Here is a 22,321-nt window from a genome sequence, read left to right on the forward strand (position 1 = left end):
GATCAGTATCCACCCCCACCACCACCACCACACACGTTTGTCGCGGTCGTCAAGGTAACCGCGTTCTCGGCTTCCTTCGAATTTCTCCCGCACATCTGTCCCTGGCCTTGGGACGTTAAAGAAAGAATAGAAGTGCCTGTGGACAGCTGGCCACGTAGCCTCCAGCATTCAGACGTGGTGTCTGGGGAGAACTATGTGTGATGCAATTCCTGACCGCAGTAAGCGATCAGAGAGCATTAGTTATCACTCGCCCGGTCAAGAAGGTCGAGCGCGTGGTAAAACGATGAAGACTCCGGGTTTGACTTCCCAACCAATAAGCCAGAGTTCCATAGAGTAGCATAGAGTAGGAAGCTGCCAGCTTGCGGGGGCGGGTGGGGGGCATAACCTGAGTGAGACAAAAATGAAGGTGTTGGGGGCGGGGCTTAGCGGGAGGGGCGGGAATAAGAGCGCCTGGAGGGCGGGGCTTGGCGCATGGGGGCGGGGATTCGGATGGCACTTGACCCTCTGGGCGCCGTCGTCCTGCAGAACATCATGGCGCTGAGTGGTCGACTGGCCTTGGCTGCGCTCAGACTGTGGGGCCCGGGAGGTGAGCCACGGCAAAGGGAGACACGGGGTCCTGCAGATAGGCTGTCAGCGGTGTTTTAGCGGCAGGAAGCTGGAAGCAATTGCGGTAGTGAGAACCTGGCAGGTGCGCTCTCCCACAAGGCTCTACTGACCCGCCATCTGTACCTCATCCCCGTAAAGATGTTTTTTATGCAGCTGTTTCCACTGCAGCGCAGTCTTTGAACTGTCTTGTGGAAGTTCATTGTATGCATGTATCATAATTTATGTCACCATTTCCTTATTGAAATACTTTCTAATCTTGACTTATTACAAAGAGCGTCGTGCTGAATAACCTTGTTTGCACACCATTTTGAGTATAAGTCCCTAGTAGATTGCTTTGTGTAAAGTTATGTGGTTTGCATTGTTTTGAAACTGGGTCTCTGAGATCATATTGTCCTCCAGCTGGCTGTGAGAGGGAGGATGACCTTGAACTCCTGATGCTCCTGCTTCCGTCTCCAGCTACTGAGATTACAGTCACGTGCCACCACATCCAGCTGTTGTTTATGTTTTAATTGTCCCCCATAAAGATTGTGAGGTTAAAATTTTCACTAACAGTCATTCTGTCTACGAAATAGTAATATGTTTTGTATAGTCCTGAGAATTATCTATGATGGGCATATTTTCAGTTTCAAATGTGTGTGTGTGTGTGTGTGTGTGTGTGTGTGTGAGAGAGAGAGAGAGAGAGAGAGAGAGAGAGAGAGAGAGAGAGAGAGAGAGAGAGAGAGAGATCATCACATTGGATATTCGAAAATATAGCAGAAATCTACTGAGGGAGCCTCTATAAGTAGCCAGGTGGAACTCCCAGTAAAGAGGCTTCCTGACAGATCAGAGTGAGCCCTTTGGTGAGGTTTTTCAATAAAGGAACAAATAGCAACAGACAGAGATAATATCAGACTAGGACACTTGCTCCATCCAACAGGAACTGACAGAGGAAGTTGAGAGAGTCAGCTAGAGTTCCTAGATGCGCCTTCTCTCCCTGTCTGAGCTCCCGCTTCTGCTCCCCGCTGCGGGCACTGTCACATCCTGGCATAGACAATAGTCGCCTCTGCTGGGAATGGTTCGCCTTCTAGCTGATTTCAAGGGCGCAGTGTTTTCACTCTTGGGCTGTTCTGCTCTTCTCTTTCCTTCTTCTCATATAGTTCGGGGAGCCAGCCTCCCAGACCTTGGACTTTGAGACAAACATGGGTCTGAACTGGGGGAAGGGCTTGCCAACTCTGCCTCCAAAGCCAGCTTCTCAGTGAGCTCAGACAGCACAGTTCAATTTGCCAACATAATGTACAAGTCTGGATTTTTTTCTTTTTCTTTTTCTTTTCTTTTCTTTATTTAATTTTTTTCAAGACAGGGTCTCTCTGTGTTAACCTTGGCTGTCCTGGACTCACTTTGTAGACCAGGCTGGCCTCGAACTCACAGCGATCTGCCTGCCTCTGCCTCCCGAGTGCTGGGATTAAAGGCGTGCGCCACCACTGCCCGGCTGTTTTTATTCTTCAGTGCTGAGGACCAAACTCAGGCCTTGCACTTGTCTGGCAGGCCAGCACTGCACCACTGAACTGCACGCCTGGCCTGGAGTCCTTACATTCTTAGGGCCCAGAGTTGTTAGAGAGAACTCTAAGTGCCCTAGAATGCGTGAGTGTTTGGGTAGACAAGGGTCTATGCCCATGATGTATGGAAGACTGTAAGAGAGAGGTGTTCAACGAAGTGTTCTACTGCTACAGAGCTTTTTCTCTACACCAGGCGTCTGGGTGCAGAGGATGGAGCAGGGATGAGGAAGGACACTGGAGTTCATGGAGGCATATCTAATCCACGCCATCTGTAAGACTGACTGGCTGTCATTAACCCTAACATGGGAGCCCTGGGGATGGCCGTGAGGAGGAGTGCCTTTCCAGAACATGTCTTCTGCTCACTCTCATGTGACGTCATTGACTTCATTCTTGACCTCTTTCATGCCCCCCGAGTCATGTCTAGCAGTTGGCAGACAGCAATGGTCATAACTTTTCCTCAGGTCCCATTTGTATCCTCATCTGGTTTGAATTTAAGAGGAGTTCAGAAGATATTAGGGCAAGAGCGGCCCTTGGCGCCGTGTGAGATGGGGTGTGTGAGGAGTGAGAAGCTGTTTCAGAGAAGAGGGACCGACCAGTAAAGCTTGGCTGTACCCAACCCTGACACAGAGGGACCGACTTCTGAAGCAGGGGCCCGTCTCTGCAGTGTGGGAGGAGATGAAGCCTTCTTTGCTGTTGTTTTCCTGTGCACTTCCTGTACTCGTTGGTGGCAGGTTTATAAACATAGGTTCCTCCAAATATGACTGTAAGAATTAGGCCTGGGGATGTAATTCAGGGACAAAGCTCTTGCCTCTTCACCCCAGCACAACGGGTACCAGCAACAGTAACAAAATACTCCCGTCACCTTCACCTCTTTGCCTCTAGCTTTGGCAACTGAGGCTCAAGGCAGTGGGAGATTCCTCCTGGCTTGCTGGTGGCACACAGGTCCCTGGATAACTGAACCCTGACCTCGGTGATGAGGCAGCTGTGTGCTACAGCTGCAGAGGCAGGAGCTGACAGGCACCCTGACAGGAGAGAGAGCCATCGCTGTTGCCTTGAAGGGGAGGGCCAGTGATTATCCTTGGCATTTGACCTCTGAAGTGGAGACCACGCTTCTAAGGCAGAATATGCTGGCCGGGAAAGGGGCTACTTAGAACCACTAGGATTTAATGAAGGGTTAAGACTATCATTAGAATGTCATTCTAGGGAAAGCAGGCAGTAGGATGTGAGGTTGATTTTGTAAGGAGCAAAGGAAGTGACAGAGAGCAAACAGTGTCAGGAGCAACCTGCTAGAAGACAGGTTCTGAGCTGTCCTGGCTCAAGGTGTACTTTTAGCATCTTTATTTCTGCATTGTATTATGAGTGAAAGACATGCTCTCTGTTGCCTGTTTTATGTCTATATTGACTTTAGATTAGTCATTTATTGGGGGGAGTTGTCAATTTAATCTGTTTAATGTGCTCCCGCCAGTGTGGAGAGGTCTCTATACTGGTTACTAGGCTGTCTGATGGGAGAATTGACCCGGTTTCCCAGCTTTCAGGGTGTACAGAAAAGAACCTGTGGCCTGAGGCTGATGGTCTTGACTCCAGGGCCGATTGCCATGGTGATGGAGACACTGCAGCTTGGTTAGATAGCAAGAGAGTCCCGAGTCAAGGCTGTAGACTCAGGAACCTTCCTGGGCCAAGTGGAGCTGCAGTGCTCGATGCTTCTCTGGTTGCAGAATTAATTTGGTGGGGGCATTTGCAGGCCAAGTTGCAGGCTCTGTGCTGTTTGTATTGCTTTTCTTCTCTCTCTCTCTGTCTTTCTGTCTATTTCTCTCTCTCTCTGTCTTTCTGTCTATTTCTCTCTCTCTCTCTCTCTGTGAGTGGGTACATCTGTGTGTGAGTAGGCCATATATTGATGTCAGAAGTCTTTCTCAGTCACTTTCTTTCTTGTTTTTATTTTTTACAAGTATTTTTTAAAAGTTTATGTATTTTATGGGTATGGGTATTTTTCTTGCATGTACGTCTGTGCATTATATGTATGCAGTGCCTGTGAAGGCCGGAAGAGGGTGTGTGGTCTCCTGGGACAGGACTTATAGATGGATGGTAGTCACCATGTGGGTGCTGGAAATTTAACCTAGGTCCTTTGGCAGAGCAGTATATGCTCTTAACTGCTGAGCCATCCCTCCAGCCCCTCTACCTTTTGTTTGAAAAAAAAAAAGATTTATTTTGATTCTCTTTAGTTATGTGTAGTTGTGTGAGTGTCTGCACATGGGCATGTTCACATGGGTGCAAGTGTTAGAGAAGGTCATGACCTTGGGTCCTCAGGAAGAGCTGCAAGTATTCTTAACTTCTGAGCCATCTCTCTAGCTCTTACCTTGGTTGTTTTGTTTTGTTTTTTGTTTTTTTGAGACCAAGTCTCTGGATGAATTTGACATTTACCCATTTGACTCGGCTGATTGGCCAATGAGCTCCAGGGATCCCCTTGTGTCCAGCGCTCCAAGGCACACCCGGCTGTTACATGGATGCTAGTGCTCAAGCTCTTCTTTTTTCTTTTCCTTTTTCCAAGATTATTTATTTAATGTATGCGCGCTCTATGTGCATGTACACCTGCAGGCCAGAAGAGGGCACCAGATCTCATTAGAGATGGCTGTGAGTCACCATGTGGGTGCTGGGAGTTGAACTCGGCCTCTGGGAGAGCAGTCAGTGCTCTCAACCTTTGAGCCAGCTCTCCAGCCCCAGGCTCTAGCTTTTGATCCAGTTAAATTTCTAGGCATCGAGTCACTTAAACACTCTTGATGTCAATGGGAAGAAATTGACTATTGTGCCCGGTGTGCCCAGAGCCTTCCGCTCTATCTTCTCTCCCGTAAATTATCCCACCATTTCTATACATATAAACAAACAAATAAAAAAGCTGAAATTAAACCCAGGTTACATACTACTCAAGTGATGCCCGCTTGTATCTGTCTCTCCACCCTCATAATTGATTCTATGTACTGGTACTACCTGAGAGTACCAATGATGGATACATATTAACTAAGTGAGGGCTCTCACATCAATTCCCTCACATCCTCAAAGCCACACGTTTCTTCACAGTGCAAGACATTCTTGTCCTCCCCTGCTGCTTGGGAATAAGAATAAACCTCATTACAAGCCACTTACTACTGGGTACTCATCAACCACGGGGCCTGGAACAGCCTCTTCCCCTAAGCCTATAAGAAGGGATCCACTCAGAGCCCACATGCTGTCTTTTCACGGTGTTAATAACTCTTTGATTAAAGCCACTACCTGGAAGGACGGTCTTTCCCAATGTCCCCCCTAAAACTCAAACCCGAGGCTTTTCAGTGACTATATTTTTTTTCTTTATTTCTTGTTTAGAGTTTATGTACATTTTAATACTTGATAGGAGATTGGGTGCTTTGCCTCATTAAATTTATAATAGCTCTTAATACACTACTGCTTTTCCATGTTTACATAAGATATATTTTAATTTTTGAGACAGGGTCTCTCTGTGTAGGCCTGGTGCCTGACCTGCTAGGAATTCCCTGTGTCAGCCAGGCCAACCCTGAAGGCACAGAGAGCCATCTCTCTGCCTCAGTAATCAATCTCTCTCTCCCTCTGGTTTTGTTGTTGTTGTTGTTGTTGTTGTTGTTTGTTTGTTTTTGTCTTTTTTGTTGTTGTTTTTGTTCTTTTGGTTCCAGAACTTGGAGATAATAATTTTTGTTTGTTTCTTTTCTTTTCTTTTCTTTTCTTTTTTTTTTTTTTTTTTGAGACAAGGTTTCTCTGTGTAGCCTTGGCTGTCCTGGACTCACTTTGTAGACCAGGCTGGCCTCGAACTCACAGAGATCTGCCTGCCTCTGCTTCCTGAGTGCCAGCATTAAAGGCGTGTGCCACCATGCCTGACCTGTTAATAATTTTTCTTACAGTTCCGAATCTTACAACTTTTTGTTTGTTTTTTGTTTTTTTTGTGACAGAGTCTCTCCTACATAACCCTGGCTGTCCTAGAACTCACAATGTAGACCAAGCTAGCCTTGAAGTCACAGAGACCTGCCTGCCTTTTCCTCTCAAGTGCTGGGATTATAGGCATGTGCCACCACATCTGGCTCTTTTTTTTTTTTTAACTTTTTGTTAATTTTTTGTGAATGACACATCATGCACCCCAATCCCACTCATCTTCCTGTCCCTTCATATCTACCCACCATCACTGTAATCCCCCCAAAAGAAAAAAGAACCAACCAACCAGCCAACCAACCAACCAACCAAACCTATCTTGTCTTTTTGTTGTTGTTGTTTTTGTTTCTCAAGACAGGGTTTCTCTGTGTAGCCTTGGGTGTCCTGGACTTGCACTCACAGGGCTGGCCTCAAACTCACAGGGATCCACCTGCCTCTGTCTCCCAAGTGCTGGGATTAAAGGCGTGAGTCATCACAGCCTGACAAACCTGTCTTGTCATGGAAGCTGTAGTGTGTTACAGTGTATCACACAGTACACCCTTTTGTCCACACTTCTTGGCTTGCAAATAATCATTGATCTGGCTCCGGGCCTCTCTAAACTATCAGTACGATCCTCATCAGAATAGTGCCTCTCAGTTATCCCGTTGTTGCCCTGTGTCATGGAGGTCCTGCAGCTTTGGATCTGCAGGATCGGCCCCTTCATATGCTCCATATGGAGTAGATATTGGAGTGGGCCAACCCGAAGGCCTGGATCTGGGCCTGGGTGGTGATTGAGTCAGTCAGCCTGCCATCGCTTCTGCACTGATACCCCAAGGGCAAACTCTTCAGCACTGCCCCGGCTACCTTACCCAGTGCCGCAGCTGGCAAGGGCCAGCTTTGAACTCAGATCTGCCTGTCTCTGTTTTCCAAGTGTTGGAATTAAAGTCATGTACCACCACCACCTGGCTTATTGTTATTTTTTAATGTTGTTGGCAATTCTTTCTTTTTCTTTTCCAGAGCTGAGGACCGAACCCAGGGCCTTGTGCTTGCTAGGCAAGTGCTCTGCCACTGAGCTAAATCCCCAACCCCGGCAATTCTTTTCAATCCCAAGGTCATAAAGATATTCCTCTGATTTATTTATTTATTTATTTTCTTTAGAATCTTATTGTTCTATCCTATGATGCTTTATCTTCTTTTAAATTTTATTTATTAATTTCTTCAGGTTACATCTCAGTTGTTATCCCATACCTTGTATCCTCCCATTCCTCCCTCCCTCCCGAATGCTCTGTCTTTTGAGATGAGATCTTGCTATATTGCTAAGTATGGCTTTGAACTCCTAGTCTCTTGCCTCAGCCTCCTGGAGTAGCCATGGTTACATGATGTGCCAGTGTGCTTAGCTTATCTCTAGACATACAACATTTCTAGATGGCATGAAGAAGGTATCAAATGTTTTTTTCTCATGTTGCCATCTTATTATTTCAGCATTTAAATATAAAACAGTAGCAACACAACAAATATTTCCCCATTGAAAAACACTGAATATCTTTATTACAAATCAAGTCACTTTCTGTTTCTAGGTTCTGAACTCTGTTTTGTGGTATAAGTAAAAAAAAACAAAAAAACTCTACCTATCTTTTCCACAATTGTCCTAAAAGAAGCTGTCTTAGTCACTATTTTATTCCTGTGAAGAGACATCATGACCATGGCAACTCTTGTTTGTTTGTTTTTTGAGACAGGGTTTCTCTGTAGCCCTGGCTGTGACCATGGCAACTCTTAGAAAGGAAACATTGAACTGGAGCTTGCTTACAATTCAGAGGCTTAGGCAGTCCATTATTATTATGGTGGGGAGCAAGGCCGTATGCAGGCAAGCATGGTGCTGGAGAGTGGCTGAAAATTTCATCCTCATCCAAAAGCAGAGAACAGGCTGGGCCTGGTATGGACTTTAACATACTTCCTCCAACAAGGCCACACCTCCTAATCCCGCTCAAGTAGTGCCACTCCCTGGAGCCTAAGCATTCAAACATAGGAACCTGTGGAGGGCATTCTTATTTAAAACCGCCATAGAGGCTATAGCAGTCTTTTCTTTTGATACAAAATTTTTGTTTTGTTTTGTTTTCTTTCTTTTTAAAATTATTTTATTTGTTTTGTTTTGTTTTTAATGAAAAAAAGAAATAGGAAAGGGGAGGACAGAGCTGCTCCTAGGGATGGTGGAGGAAAAGTTTATTATAGACATGTGAGGAAGCACAGCCAGAGGCAGACACATCTGGAAGGGGGAGGGGAAGGGAGAGAGCGAACCAAGTATAGCAACCAGGAGGCCAAAGGCACAAAAGAGGGGCCAGTAACCAAAATGTCTGAATTATACAGGGAAGAGCCTCTGGTGGGAGGGCAGCGCGGCCCCTGGGTTGAAGAAAGGATGGGGTATGTCAGTCATACCCTGTTACAGGTGGGAACTGAGGGATGCTGGGAGAACCTGGTGGCAAAGTCTGCTTTGATATCTTAAATAGGCACCTCAGCTGCTTGTCCAGGTTTGGGTTAGAAACTTAATAGTTTTCTGTTTATTTGTTTATTTTTGTTTTTTGGGGGGTGTTTTTGTTTTTATTCTTTTTTTGATTTTTCAAAACAGTTTCTCTGTGTAGCCTTGGCTGTCCTGGACTCCTCTGTAGACTTCCCTGAGTGCTGGCGTTAACAGGCATGTGCCGCCATGCCTAGCTGTGTTCTGCTTTTTGATACTAAGTCTTTCTATATAGTCCCAGCTGGGCTAGAAATAGCAGGAATCCGCCAACCTCTGCCTCCCAAGCCCTAGGAGGAAAGGGATGCACCAACGCACTGGCCCCGCTACAGATGTTTGCTCCTCTTGGAGGCTACTGCTTAAGACAAGAAAGAGTGCTAAAGAAGAGGTGCAGGGTGGTGGCGCACTCCTTTACTCCCTGCACTGGGGAGGCAGAGGCAGGTGGATGTCTGTGAGTTCGAGGGCAGCCTGGTCTACAGAACGAGTTTCGGGACATCAGGGCTGCACAAAGAAACCTTGACTTGAAAAAGCAAAGCAAAGCAAAACAAAAACAAAACCAGAAGAGCATAGAGAAGATTGTGAGGTGGAGGAGAGAGAGGAGGCTGGAGTGGAGGAGAGTTAGATTCCTGGGAGTTTGCCTTTAAGTTCTAACACAATCTCTCAGGTTTTATTGTTTATTTCCTGTCTTTTGACATCAGTTAAATTTTTTTGCTCATTTCTAAACCTTTATTTCATAGAAACCAGCAATTTTAATTAATTTCTCCCTGCTATAGGTTTCAGATACTATCTAATGAGAGACTCTTAGCTCCTAGCTTAGTGGACACTTGTGCTCTTTGAAGTCGATACATTCCAAAGGTCTTATGTCATAGTCAAAGGATGTTAGGTGTCCTATCCAGGGGACTAAAGATAGCTCAAGATAAGTTTAGCTCTGGATCGGCAACATTCCAACTCTAAAGTTCTAACTGGTCAGTCAGTCTGCAGAATCAGATGGTTCCCTGATGTACACAGTGTCTGGCTGCGCCCTTGGCAGCAGAAGACTGACTGTTGCCTGCTGCCTTCCCTTTGTGCTCTTGCTGTCAGTGTCACAGGCGGGAGAAGGCCCATATCCCTCTCCGTGGGAGCTTCCAGCAGCTTCGGATGTGGAGGCAACAGCCAGAAGAAGCTTTCTCTGCAGGACGTAGCTGAGCTGATCCGCACCAGAGCGTGCAGGAGGGTGGTGGTCATGGTGGGGGCCGGCATCAGCACACCCAGCGGCATCCCCGACTTCAGGTAAACCCCGGTTCCTTCGGATGACCACCCCCCCCCCCCCCCCGCGCCCTGCTGTAGCTTCTGCAGGGCTCAGCCTTTCCCTTCTCTCTCCAGATCCCCAGGGAGTGGCCTCTACAACAACCTTCAGCAGTATGACATCCCCTACCCTGAGGCCATCTTTGAACTTGGCTTCTTCTTTCACAACCCCAAGCCCTTCTTCCTGTTGGCCAAGGAGCTGTACCCAGGGCACTACAGGCCCAACGTCACCCACTACTTCCTGCGGCTGCTGCACGACAAGGACCTGCTGCTGCGGCTGTACACACAGAACATCGATGGGCTTGAGAGAGGTGAGCCGCGGCCCCTTGCACGTCTGTGCCCCTCTCTCAGGAGGACCCTCAATGGCCTGGTGTCTCTGCTGGCCCCGGGACTGTTGCCAGGCAACTGGTTAAGCCTTTACCACTTCTGTGTTGGAGGCCACACTGAAACCTCTCTGTAGGCCTGGCTCCCACACACCTTCTGGGTTCTGAGTTTTAGCTGAAACTAAAGTTCATATTATTTTGAATCTGGTGTGGCTCTCCCCCCCCCCCCGCCCCCCAACTCTCTCTCTCTCCCTCTTCTCTTCTTCCTTTTTCTTTCCCTCCCTCTCTGTCTCCCTCCCTCCTAAGGAACCCTGAGGTCCTTTCACTCAATTTCCTGGAACACAGCCAGGCCTTGCTCTCTGTTCTCGCCTTCTCCTCTTTCACCCTCAGATTGTTTTCAGGCAGATCCCTCACATCACGGTCTTAATATAGAAACAGTGACCAGATATCTGCGACTATCACTGGCAGATAAAGCCTTATTAAAGCGTCGCTCTAATGCCATTATACTGAAGAGCCACCAACATCTCAGTGTTGTCCAAGTCCGTCAGTGACAACTTGGCTCTACTTCACACATGACAGCAGCAGCGCCAGCCTGCCTGCACACCCCGAGGGAGATGCTTCCCCCACGTACACTATGTAGATCTGTGGCAGAGACAGACACTTCTGTTCTGTCAGGTGCTATGATCTGAAGAAAGACATCACACTTCAGGGACAGGGTTCCTGTGAGAAGGAATCTGCAGCTCAGAATCAGAGACAACAGCAGCTACCCCAAGTCTCCCCCTAAACAGGACGACAGGTTTAGGGAGGGGGAGGTAGGAATTTCCTATTTTTGGGTTTCAGCACACAGTTACCGAATCGCAGTAATAAACGTCACAAGAACTCTTTAGCTGCTGAGAAGGCTCTGCCGCAGCCCATCTGCCCCTTACTATATAACTTAGACTGTCTTGGAACTCTCAGTTCTTTAGCCTCAGCCTTCCCAGTGCCAGGGTTACACGCACGGGCCACCACGCCCAGCTGAGAAGTCCTTTTCTGTTTGCTAATCAGCCAAGCAGCTTTTTTTTCTTTTGAAACCTAGTTTTATCAAGCCCAGAGGTTGTGCTTGTGTGTTTGCCTAGCCACCGCAGCTGCAGCACTGAGCTCTGGTTTGAATTTCAGTGTCTGGTATCCCTGCCTCAAAGCTGGTTGAAGCTCATGGGTCCTTTGCAACAGCTACGTGTACGGTCTGTCGAAGGTCTTTCCCAGGGGAGGACTTGTGGGTGAGTTACCTGAAGTGGTCTCTGCCTTCTGCGGTCCCCATGGACCTTATAAAAGTGGTATTTTGTGTTTGTTTGTCTGTTTTTGAGACAGGATACTCACAGTGGTCTGAAACTCATCTGGTAGCTAGGCCGGCAGCATAGGAAACCCTAGGGATCCACCTGTCTGTGTCCCCAGTGCTGAGGTTACAAGTGCAGGTCACCATGCCTGGCTTTTGTTTGTTTGCTTCAGACACAGTCTCACTATTTAGAGCAGGGTGGCCTAGAATTCATAGCGATGCATCTTCTTCTGTTTAGGCCAGAGATCCGTCTGCTTCTGCTGGGATTAAGGATGTGCTCCACCAAGCCTGGCTCCTTTATTTTTAATTTAGAGAAAGAATACATGTGAAAGAACCAAGACTTGGCTGAGGATGCAGCTCAGTGATGAAGCGCTTGCCTCATATGCATGAGGCCCTGGGTTCTAGGCCAGCAGCACTCCCTCCACCCCCAAAATGCAGGGCAGAAATATATGGGAAAAATGAATCTCCCAAGCCAGCCATGGTGGTGCACGCCTTTAATGCCAGCACTTGGGAGTAAGAAACAGGTGGATCTCTGTGCATTCTAGGCCAGCCAGAGCTATATAGTGAGACACTGTGTCAACAAACAAACAAAAAACCAAAAACCAAACAAACAAAAAACAAAAAACAGAAAAGGAAAGAAAGAAAACAAATCTCTCTTTAACCAATCCCTTCTAACTATGATTTGGTGGATAATGTAATGGTTTGGTTTTTTTTAAACAAAAGATATATGTATGCATAAACATACATGTAAGGTATTTTTATATGTATATATATATATATATATATATGTTCCTCCAAATGTTAAAATTATTTCATTGATTACTATTAAGTTTTCTTTTCCAATTTGTGTGTATATATATATGTGTGTGTGTGTGTGTGCATATATATATGTACACACACACACACACACACACACACACGCACACACACACACACACACGGTTCCAACTCGTTAGTTGAGATAGAACAAAGAATTACATTTATTTGGAGCCCCTCGCCTCTCCAGACAGGGTTTCTCTGTGTAGCCCTGGCTGTCCTGGAACTCATTCTGTAGACCAGGCTGGCCTTGAACTTATTTGGTCTCAGAACCAATTCAGGAAGTAGAGAATGTGCCATGTGATGGTGGCCATTTCCATAGCTTAATCTCAGAGGTTTTATTTTGGGATTGTACCTGGTGTGCAAAGGCTGAACTGTCTGATGCTGAAGCCATGGTTTGGCATAGTTCCTCGGGTCTGCATGCGCTGGTGAGTGCAGGCAGCCTCAGTCCACAGTTGTCTCTAGACATGCTAGACGCCTGCTTTACAAAGCCACACATCCCATTTAAGGGCTCACAACCTGTGCTATTCGACTGTGGCTTTCTGCCTTGATAAAATTCATTCTTTTCCATGTGGCAGTCCACTTTTTTCAGCACTTAAAATTTTATATTATTTATTTTATGTGTACCTGCATATGTGCCCTATGGGTGCACATGGTGCCCAAAGAGGCTAGAAGAGATGTCAGATCTTCTGGAACTGGAGTTGTGCCCGGGTTGTGAGCCAGCACGTGGGTGCTGGGAATTTAACCCAGGTCCTTTGGAAGAGCAGCCAGTACTTCTTTTCCCCCGAGACAGGGTTTCTCTGTGTAGCCTTAGCTGCCCTGGAATCACTTTGTAGACCAGGCTGGCCTAGAACTCACAGCGAGCCGCCTGCCTCTGCCTCCTGGGTGCTGGGATTAAAGGCGTGTGCCACCAGCCTCCTTTGGGCTCTTTCTGCTCATCCTTCATCTACTCCAACCCCTTGCAACTCCGCTCTTACTTTCTTACTGTTCTGTCTTTCTAGAATGTCATAAAATCGGGATCATACAGAGTGCAGCCTTTTCATACTAGCTTTTTTCATTTAGCAGTGTGCATTTGGTTCCTTCATATATTTTCCAGGCCAGGCAGCTGACTTCTTATTAGCTCTGGGTACTGTACCATTTGTCTAGATGTACCATGCTCTGTCGATTCTGCTAGCAATGTGAATGCTTCAGTTCAAGAATGCGAATTGCCTTCTGCAGGTTTTTCTGTGAATGTAAGTTTTCAAGTAGTGTGGATACATATCAAGAAACATAAATTTTGGATCACAGCAGCGGTGTGTTTAGTTTTGTAAGAAGTACAGAACTATGGCTGTATATAGCTTAGTAATACATGTAGTGGATACCGCTTAGAGGGCTTGACTAGCTCATGTGAGGCTCTGGGTTCACTACACGCACACACACACACACACACACACACACACACACACACACACACATATGCGCATACCACCACCACCACCACCAGCATCCTCGTGTCTTCTGCGTGACTGTAATATGGTGCATTCTAACCAGCAGCCAAAATCACTACTGCTCCACGTTCTCAATAGTATATTTTGTTATCCATGTTCAAGGTACAGGTCACATCTGTTCAGCTGTGTAATGATACCTCATTGGTTTTTGTTTGTTTGTTTTGTTTTTTGAGACAGTTTCTCTGTGTAATCCTGGCTGTCCTGGACTCACTTTGTAGAGCAGGCTGGTCTCAAACTCACAGCGATCCACCTGCCTCTGCCTCCCAAGTGCTGGGATTAAAGGCGCATGCCAACATGCCTGGTGTGTCTGTCATTGTTAAATGCTTGTGTTGCATTCTGGGTTATTTCTTCTGATCTGTTTCCAACTCATCAATACTTTGTTTTGCTGCAGAGCATAAAGTCCTTTTGTTGAATTTGTTTTTTACTTCTAGAAGTTCTATTTTTAAAAATATCCATAATGTTTCATTTTTTTCTATTTCTTGATATTTTAAACTGGTCATTTCTTCCTTTTAATTTAAACACAATATAGTTTTATTATCTGTAGCTGATAATTTATGACATCTTTCGGCAGTTGTTTCTACTCATTCTTGCTGAAGTTAGTCTACTAAAGTTCTACTTAGTTAGCCGTAAAGCTTTACTTTACAAGGATGTTTCCGTTGGCGTGAGCCATGGGCTACGGTGTAGTTCTTAGAAATTGTCATTTACTCTACCTTACCCTATGAGGAGGCAGGCATGGTCACTCCTGACGATGCCAGCAGTGACTTGAAGCTGACATGAATGCCTTCTAGGGTGGAAGCTGCACACAGTCACCTCAGCTCACCCTGGGCACAGGCGTATGCTGCCCTTTCTCACCGTATGCAGGGTGCACGCAGAACACTGCCTCAGTGTTGTGGTCCATCCCAGGTAGAACCTACAGGAGAATTTGTGGATAAAACTAAGTGACTTGACTTGAAGTATTTCATGTCCCCTCCCAACCCCCATTTTAGAGGTTTTAAGAAACAGTTGACAAAAATTGCTAAAGCCACATGTGGTCCATTACATACTTCAGCTTTTTGGACATGTTTAAAAATTCCTTTAGAAACCGTTGCCTTTTCCTCTCTTATATGCCATCTTCCTTGGCCCCTCCCTCTCTGGCTCCCCAGGCTGATGTCATGGCAGACAAGGTGCCCCGCTGCCCCGTGTGTACCGGCGTCGTGAAACCTGACATTGTATTCTTCGGGGAGCCACTGCCTGCAAAGTTTTTGTTACATGTGGCTGATTTCGCCCTGGCAGATCTGCTACTCATTCTTGGGACCTCCCTGGAGGTTTGTTGAAAGGCATGTGGGGGCCGGGTGGGAGGATGGTAGGCGTGGAGGGGTGGGGCCTGGTTGATGGTACCACCTTTTCAGGTGAGTAGAGTCACTGATAGTGACACTCCAGGATTTGGAAGCAATGGCTGTGTGGGACATAAGTGTGTAGTAAGAGGTTAGCCATGGGGCAGGACCAGAGGGGCTGATGGAGATCCAGAGCTGAACTTTGGGATGAAGAGCAGATGGCAGTCCCGAAGTGACCTCAGGTGGGGAAAGGTTGTTGCAGCATCAGGAGTTGACTGGTGTGTGTGGTGGTGGGGCAGTCAGAGGACCAGTGGGGTTGGGGTCCGCATGTGGGTCTGAGGCTCTTGGCAGATGACCACTGGAGGTGATCCGCATCTGAGTTTGATTGCCAGGGAGGTAAGCCCATGGGCTTGCAGCCATAGAGGCAGAAGGTCCAGAAAGCTCTGTTTAGCAAGCCAGATGTGCAGAGGCCAAGCTGCACGCACTCAGCCTGTCACTGTCACTGTGTGCTGTGAGCCAGGCCATTCCTGGTGCTTTAGGCCACCAAAGTGAGATTTAAAATTAAGGCACCATTAGGGGCAGTGTGCACAAAGGGATCGTGTAAGAGTGAATGTTGTGGCATGGGTTATGGAGAGGCAGCTTCGCAAACATGGCTGTTCAATGTGAACTTTGTCAGTGGATCTCAATAAAGAGGTAAGGCTTTGCACATCTGTTTTGATGGGACTCTCCATAGTGGACAGCAATGAGGCCCGGCCATGACAGTGGTCACTGGGAAGTCTGATGCTTTGGTTTCCTGCTGAAAAAGGCTCCTGTGGGCTGTGCTGTGAATTGGCCCTGGTGATAGGACTCAGCAAAGGCTCTGCTAGTGGGGTTGGATGGTGCTGGCACACAGTAAGGTAAATAAACCTGTGGGACCCACGGCTTTGGATGCCAAGGCAGAGGGCACTATGATGAGTGCAACACGGGAGAGAGTGAGCTACCGTAGGACTAGGATGTGCCCTGTGCCTGTTGGGTGGGTTTGAGGACGCCATCTTAGCCACACATCTTACTTGTATTTGAGGTAGCGAAAGGTGGGTGTGGGAGGTAGAGTCAGGAGGGACCCGAGGAAGGAACTGAGTGAAAGGTGAGCAAGCAGAAGATTCCAGAGCGTGTCAGATACAGGCTTGGAATAGAGGACAGATTGGGTGGGGGGTGGAGGGGCAGGCAGGGATACTCAGGAGGGTGTGGGCCAAGTGCTGCTGATTATGGAGCTGTCAGATAAGGACACTAAGGCTGTCACTAATCATTATTTTTGAAGTAAAGTGGAAATAGCCCTTTCTCCCTGTTTATAAAAGTATCATATGCTTTTCTTTTTTTTCCTTTTGAGACAGGGAGTCTCTACCTAGTCTGTCCTGGTACTCAACTATGGAGAGCAGGATAGCCCTGAACTCAGAGGTCAGCCTGCCTCTGCATCCAGAGTGCTGGGATTAAAGGCCTGCGCCACTCCTGCCCAGCCCACCATATGCTTCTTTTAAAGGATGCATTTATGCTGACTGGTGATGGCACACTCACCTTTATCCCAGCACTTGGGAAGCATAGGCAGGCCGACAAGGGCTATACAAAGAAACCCTGTCTCAGAAACCCAACCAGCTAACCACCCACCCACCCACCCACCCACCAAATAAACTAATAGAGCACTCATAACTACAGAGGCAAAGCGAAGAATCCGCTTTATTTTACATTTTATTATTTCATTCTGTGTATGTGGGGGTTTTATCTGCATGTGTTTTTGGTTTATGTGGCGACCAGAAGAGGGCATCTGACTCCCCGGAACTAGGTGTAGAGGTGAGCTGCCATGTTGGTACTGGGATTCAAACCCACTTCCTCTGGAAGAACAGCCAATACTCTTAACCTCTGAGCCATTAAGACTAGTAGCTACTAACATTTTGGCCTGTGTTCTCTTGGGTTTCTTTCCGTATGGGCAAATGTCCAGAAGCTGAACACTGCGTTTTGTGGATGGTGTGAGTGTCCTGCTGGTGGTGTGCCCGGTGAATGTGAGGGCCCACACAAGGCAGGCCTCAACCCATGACCAGTGTGAGGAGACACTACAGTGTCCTGCATCCCATGTTTGCGGAAAAATTAGCAATATTCTAGATAGTGGAGCACTCTGGATCTCCACTGTGCCTTGTTATAGAAATATAAGATCTTTCCTAAAATCTGAAATATCCAGGATTCTGAAACATTTCCTGTCATAAGGGTTGGAAGTCAAGGAATTGTGGACCTATAAGAAAGTTTATGCAGGCGGTTTCTTATTGATGGACAGTAGAGATAAATAGTGATTTTCGTCATAAGTCTCCCTGTGGTGACTACCCTTGTATGTATTTACACTCAGGCAGGTACTTTTGTAGGACAAGTGCTGACATTTAGTGTAAGTGGGGGGGGGGTGTCTATTTTCTCACATCTTTACCAATATGAAAATGATCTATTTTATTTTTCTGCCAGTCTGAACAATTAAAAGTAGATATGATGGGGCTGGTGATGGGGCTTAGTGGGTTGCTTGCCTAGCATGTACAAAACCTGGCTTAGTTCCCCAGCACGAACAGTGAGATCTTACATTGCCACTCATGTTTATTGACCATTTGTTTCTTTACACAGGTGTATCACTCGCCCATTTTTATTTTGGATTATAAATTAGCAACATAATTAATAGTGTATGAAGCATCGTACTATACATTTTCCCACAGCAGGTTTATGTAGCTATCAGTGTGGCAGTGCTGGCGGTCCGCTCTCGCTGTCCGCTCTCGCTGTCCGCTCTCGCTGTCCTCTCTCGCTGTCCTCTCTCGCTGTCCGCTCTCGCTGTCCGCTCTCGCTGTCCTCTCTCGCTGTCCTCTCTCGCTGTCCTCTCTCGCTGTCCTCTCTCGCTGTCCTCTCTCGCTGTCCTCTCTCGCTGTCCTCTCTCGCTGTCCGCTCTCGCTGTCCTCTCTCGCTGTCCGCTCTCGCTGTCCTCTCTCGCTGTCCGCTCTCGCTGTCCTCTCTCGCTGTCCGCTCTCGCTGTCCTCTCTCGCTGTCCGCTCTCGCTGTCCTCTCTCGCTGTCCGCTCTCGCTGTCCTCTCTCGCTGTCCGCTCTCGCTGTCCTCTCTCGCTGTCCGCTCTCGCTGTCCGCTCTCGCTGTCCGCTCTCGCTGTCCGCTCTCGCTGTCCGCTCTCGCTGTCCTCTCCCGCTGTCCGCTCCCGCTGTCCTCTCCCGCTGTCCGCTCCCGCTGTCCGCTCCCGCTGTCCGCTCCCGCTGTCCGCTCTCGCTGTCCTCTCTCGCTGTCCTCTCTCGCTGTCCTCTCTCGCTGTCCTCTCTCGCTGTCCGCTCCCGCTGTCCGCTCTCGCTGTCCTCTCTCGCTGTCCTCTCTCGCTGTCCTCTCTCGCTGTCCGCTCCCGCTGTCCGCTCCCGCTGTCCGCTCCCGCTGTCCTCTCCCGCTGTCCGCTCCCGCTGTCCTCTCCCGCTGTCCGCTCCCGCTGTCCGCTCTCGCTGTCCTCTCTCGCTGTCCGCTCTCGCTGTCCTCTCTCGCTGTCCGCTCTCGCTGTCCTCTCCCGCTGTCCGCTCCCGCTGTCCTCTCTCGCTGTCCGCTCTCGCTGTCCTCTCTCGCTGTCCGCTCTCGCTGTCCGCTCCCGCTGTCCTCTCTCGCTGTCCGCTCTCGCTGTCCGCTCTCGCTGTCCGCTCTCGCTGTCCGCTCTCGCTGTCCTCTCTCGCTGTCCGCTCTCGCTGTCCGCTCCCGCTGTCCTCTCTCGCTGTCCGCTCTCGCTGTCCTCTCTCGCTGTCCGCTCTCGCTGTCCTCTCTCGCTGTCCTCTCTCGCTGTCCTCTCTCGCTGTCCTCTCTCGCTGTCCTCTCTCGCTGTCCGCTCTCGCTGTCCTCTCTCGCTGTCCGCTCTCGCTGTCCTCTCCCGCTGTCCGCTCCCGCTGTCCTCTCTCGCTGTCCGCTCTCGCTGTCCTCTCTCGCTGTCCGCTCTCGCTGTCCGCTCCCGCTGTCCTCTCTCGCTGTCTGCTCTCACTTCAGTTATGTCGCAAATCTTTCCCCACCCTTACCTATAAACCTAGTTTGTCTTTCTTTTTTAAGACTGGGGTTTTGTTTGTTTGTTTTTTAAACACTTGTTTGTGTGTACGTGTATGGGAGCCGGTCCTCTGCTTCCACCTCGTGGGTCCCAAGGTGCAAACTCTGGTTGTCAGGTTTGGCGGCGAGCTCCTTACCCACTGAGCTAGCTTGGCCTTCCCTTACTTTTTCTTTAAGAACTGTTAAGCGTTTTTTCTTTTTCTTTCTTTCTTTCTTTTTTTTTTTGGCCTATTTTTCTTTTTCTTTAAAAAATTATGTATATGAACATTTGCCTGTATGTATGTATGTGTGTCCCACGTGCCTGGTACCCATGGTCAGGGGATTGAATACCCTGGAACTGGAGTTACAGTTGTGAAGTGCCATGTGGGTGTTGGGAACCAAACCCAACTCCTTTATAACTGCGGCGCCATCTTTCTAGGCCCTTATTTTGATTTTTTTTCTTATTTTGAGTTGAGGGTCTAATGTAACCCTGGATGGCCTTAAACTTTTGTGTAGCTAAGGATGACCTTGAACATCTGACACTCCTGTCTCCCTCTCTGACTGCTGGGATTACAGGTGTGTCACTACCAAATTACAATTAAATCCATAATCTAAGATGGGGGTGGTGGCGCTCACCTTTAATCCCAGCACTCCCAAGGCAGAGGCAGGTAGATCACTGTGAGTTCGAGGCCAGCCTGGTCTACAAAGCAAGTCCAGGATAGCCAAGGCTACACAGAGAAACCCTGTCTTGAAAAACAAAATCCATAATCCATTTCAAAGTTCTTAGTAAAAGGTGAGAACTGACTTTTTCCTTTTAGATAAGCATCAGGCTTGATATTACCCCTTAATCTACTCATTTCCTATACTGTGACTCTTGCTGTAGAAATATGACAGCAGAGTTGCCTTTCAGGAGATTGATGGGGACCCGGGAGGTAGGACAGCAGCAGGAGAGTAAAGGGTGCCTGCTTTTCTATATTAGGCAAGTATAGGAGAAGCTCAGAGCAGGGTGCAGGCTGTAGAGTGGACAGAGCAGGTGGAAGGAAAATGCTTGCAGGCAGAACACGCAGACGGAGGGGGATGACGGAGTATGGGGAGGAGTCAGGGTTTGTGTCAGCCCATTGAACAAAGGGCGGGGGAGGCTGGAGATGGGAAAAAGGTCACCGAGACCAGGGGGTAGAAGCCTTCAAAAACAAAGTGGCAGTTTTTTTGTGTCACAGTGCCAACCTTGTCTCCTGCCCAAGGCCTCAATCTTTCCATCCGTCAGGTAGAGCCTTTTGCCAGCTTGTCCGAAGCAGTACAGAAGTCAGTGCCCCGACTGCTCATCAACCGAGACTTGGTGGGGCCCTTTGCTCTGAGTCCTCGCAACAAGGATGTGGCCCAGCTAGGGGACGTAGTTCATGGTGTGGAAAGGCTGGTGGACCTCCTGGGCTGGACACAAGAGCTGCAGGATCTCATCCAGCAGGAAACCGGCAAGGTACAAGTGCTAAGCTCTGGGGCCCAGGCCAACAGAGTGCGTCTCTGGTCACTGACTTGAGTGCATTGCTGGCACTTAGAACGATGGTGCTTCTACAGACCACTGCTTTTTGCTGCCTACCCTGTAACTCACTGCTGAGACATGGTTCGTGGTCTAGGGGAAAGGGAGGGCTGAGAAGGTGACATATTCTGCATCCTGCATGGGACAGAGCTAACCAAGGATGTCATTATCCATTCCAGCCATTGGGAATAGGAAGCCAGGGAACACTATGCTTTCTAGACTTTACAGTATCTGTAGTTTGCAGAAAACAGTTTCCTATGAGAACTGTTATCTGTGTTCTACTCTAATATGGTGTGTTAGCATTTAACTCCCAATTGTATGATTATAGACAGGTGCAGCCCCGCCTAGAGGATTTCACTAGAATATATCTCAACTGATGTCCTTGTTGCCAAGATGGGATCTTAAGGAAATCCCAGCCTGTGGCTCTGGGCCTTGGCGGTGCTCTCCTCACCTCTACTGGCAAAAGCTCCTAGCCTCTGATGTGTAGCCCGAGCTCTTAATGAAACAACCAAAGAGAAGCAAGGTATATTAAGGATGAGCCTGGGATTCACTGTTTCCACAGAGATGTAACCACCAGTATTACCTTTATCTTTTTGTTCCAAAGTTTGGCTCTTAGGTTGAATGCACACTGGTGCCATTTGTTAGGAAAGTCTTTATTTAGCTGCCAGTGTTGTGCTAGGCCTTCTGGCAGCACTTGTTCACCTCAGAGCGAAGGCTTATCCCATAAATGTTTTGTTTGACTTCCACAAGTGATCCAGGCCTGGGGTTACTATTGTATCTGAGTGTGAAGCTGACTGACATCCTGTCTGTTCCAGCTGGATGGACGGGACAGATAAGACTATGGCCTCTTCACCTGCGGGAAAGTCACACAGGAGGCCATCCATTTCCACGGAGACCTCATGCCTGAAAACAGCTCCGGGGGGTTTCCACACCTGGGCCAAACCACTTGTGACCTGGGTAGCATCTTCTGAGGCTACCTTTGGGAAGGCTGACCAGGGATGCTCACCCAGGGGCCATGCCATCGCAATGCAAAGGAGCTCCATGTGTGCTGGCCACCTCATCACTGCTGAAGCTTGTAGTGCACAACACTGCTTTCCGGCAGTGGCCCTTAGCGTCATCAGGAGGTTGGCACAGCATGTCCTCCATCACCAGACCCAGGTGACACTCGGCTAATCTAGCATGTTGGTCTCTACAGTGGCATCTAACTAAAAAAAAAAAACAAAAAAACTTCATTTCTCGCACGAAATAAATTTTAGTATAAAAACTTGGCATTTTTCATGTTTGGGACAGTAATCATTGACATATGACAGGTTATGTGGGTGTCCTCTTCTTGGATGACAGGACTGAGCCCATATTCCCTTGACCTATCCTGGTGTTAGCTGAGGCTCCTCCTCTACCCAGTCCCTCAAGAATACCCACGTCTATTAGAACCCCATCTGCTCAGCCCTCCCTAAGCCACTCCCCACTACCCCACCCAGGCTTCTTCCAGTAACAATGCTAAAACCAATGGTATGCACTCCTCTGGGAAGCCCTCCTGGGTCTCTGACTTTCCCTGTCCTGTGTGCGTTATGACTAAGCACAGGCTGCTTCCTCTTTGGCTCTTCCCTAGATGCGTACAGTTAGGCTGTTTCCTGGCAGG

The 22,321-nt window shown here is 48.1% G+C and overlaps 1 protein-coding gene across 4 annotated transcripts; it reads left to right on the forward strand.

Moving 5' to 3' along the window:
• The first annotated feature begins 83 nt into the window (after window positions 1-83).
• SIRT3 (sirtuin 3) lies at window positions 84-21,950 on the forward strand. Of its 4 annotated transcripts, XM_084772090.1 has the most exons (8): window positions 84-218; window positions 526-586; window positions 9,637-9,825; window positions 9,919-10,151; window positions 11,319-11,419; window positions 14,921-15,082; window positions 20,413-20,622; window positions 21,498-21,950. In XM_084772090.1, the coding sequence occupies exons 1-8, from the start codon at window positions 194-196 to the stop codon at window positions 21,516-21,518; spliced, it is 1,002 nt and encodes a 333-aa protein (XP_084628216.1). In that variant the 5' UTR covers window positions 84-193; the 3' UTR covers window positions 21,519-21,950. The 4 variants fall into 4 exon arrangements, with proteins under 4 accessions (XP_084628216.1, XP_084628218.1, XP_084628215.1 ...); XM_084772092.1 differs by lacking the exon at window positions 526-586 and having other exon boundaries at window positions 89-218; XM_084772089.1 differs by lacking the exon at window positions 84-218 and having other exon boundaries at window positions 486-586; window positions 9,645-9,825.
• Window positions 21,951-22,321: the final 371 nt, after the last annotated feature.

This window comes from Acomys minous, assembly GCF_964271855.1.
Source record: "Acomys minous genome assembly, chromosome: 2".
NCBI lineage: Eukaryota > Metazoa > Chordata > Mammalia > Rodentia > Muridae > Acomys > Acomys minous.

Bases quoted from the DNA above. Each gene is read 5' to 3' on its own strand.
- SIRT3 (XM_084772089.1), top strand. From the start codon at position 490: ATGGCACTTGACCCTCTGGGCGCCGTCGTCCTGCAGAACATCATGGCG. The intron at 587-9,644 runs GTGAGCCACGGC...TCAGTGTCACAG, and splicing joins CAGACTGTGGGGCCCGGGAG to GCGGGAGAAGGCCCATATCC. The intron at 10,152-11,318 runs GTGAGCCGCGGC...TTTGAATTTCAG, and splicing joins CATCGATGGGCTTGAGAGAG to TGTCTGGTATCCCTGCCTCA.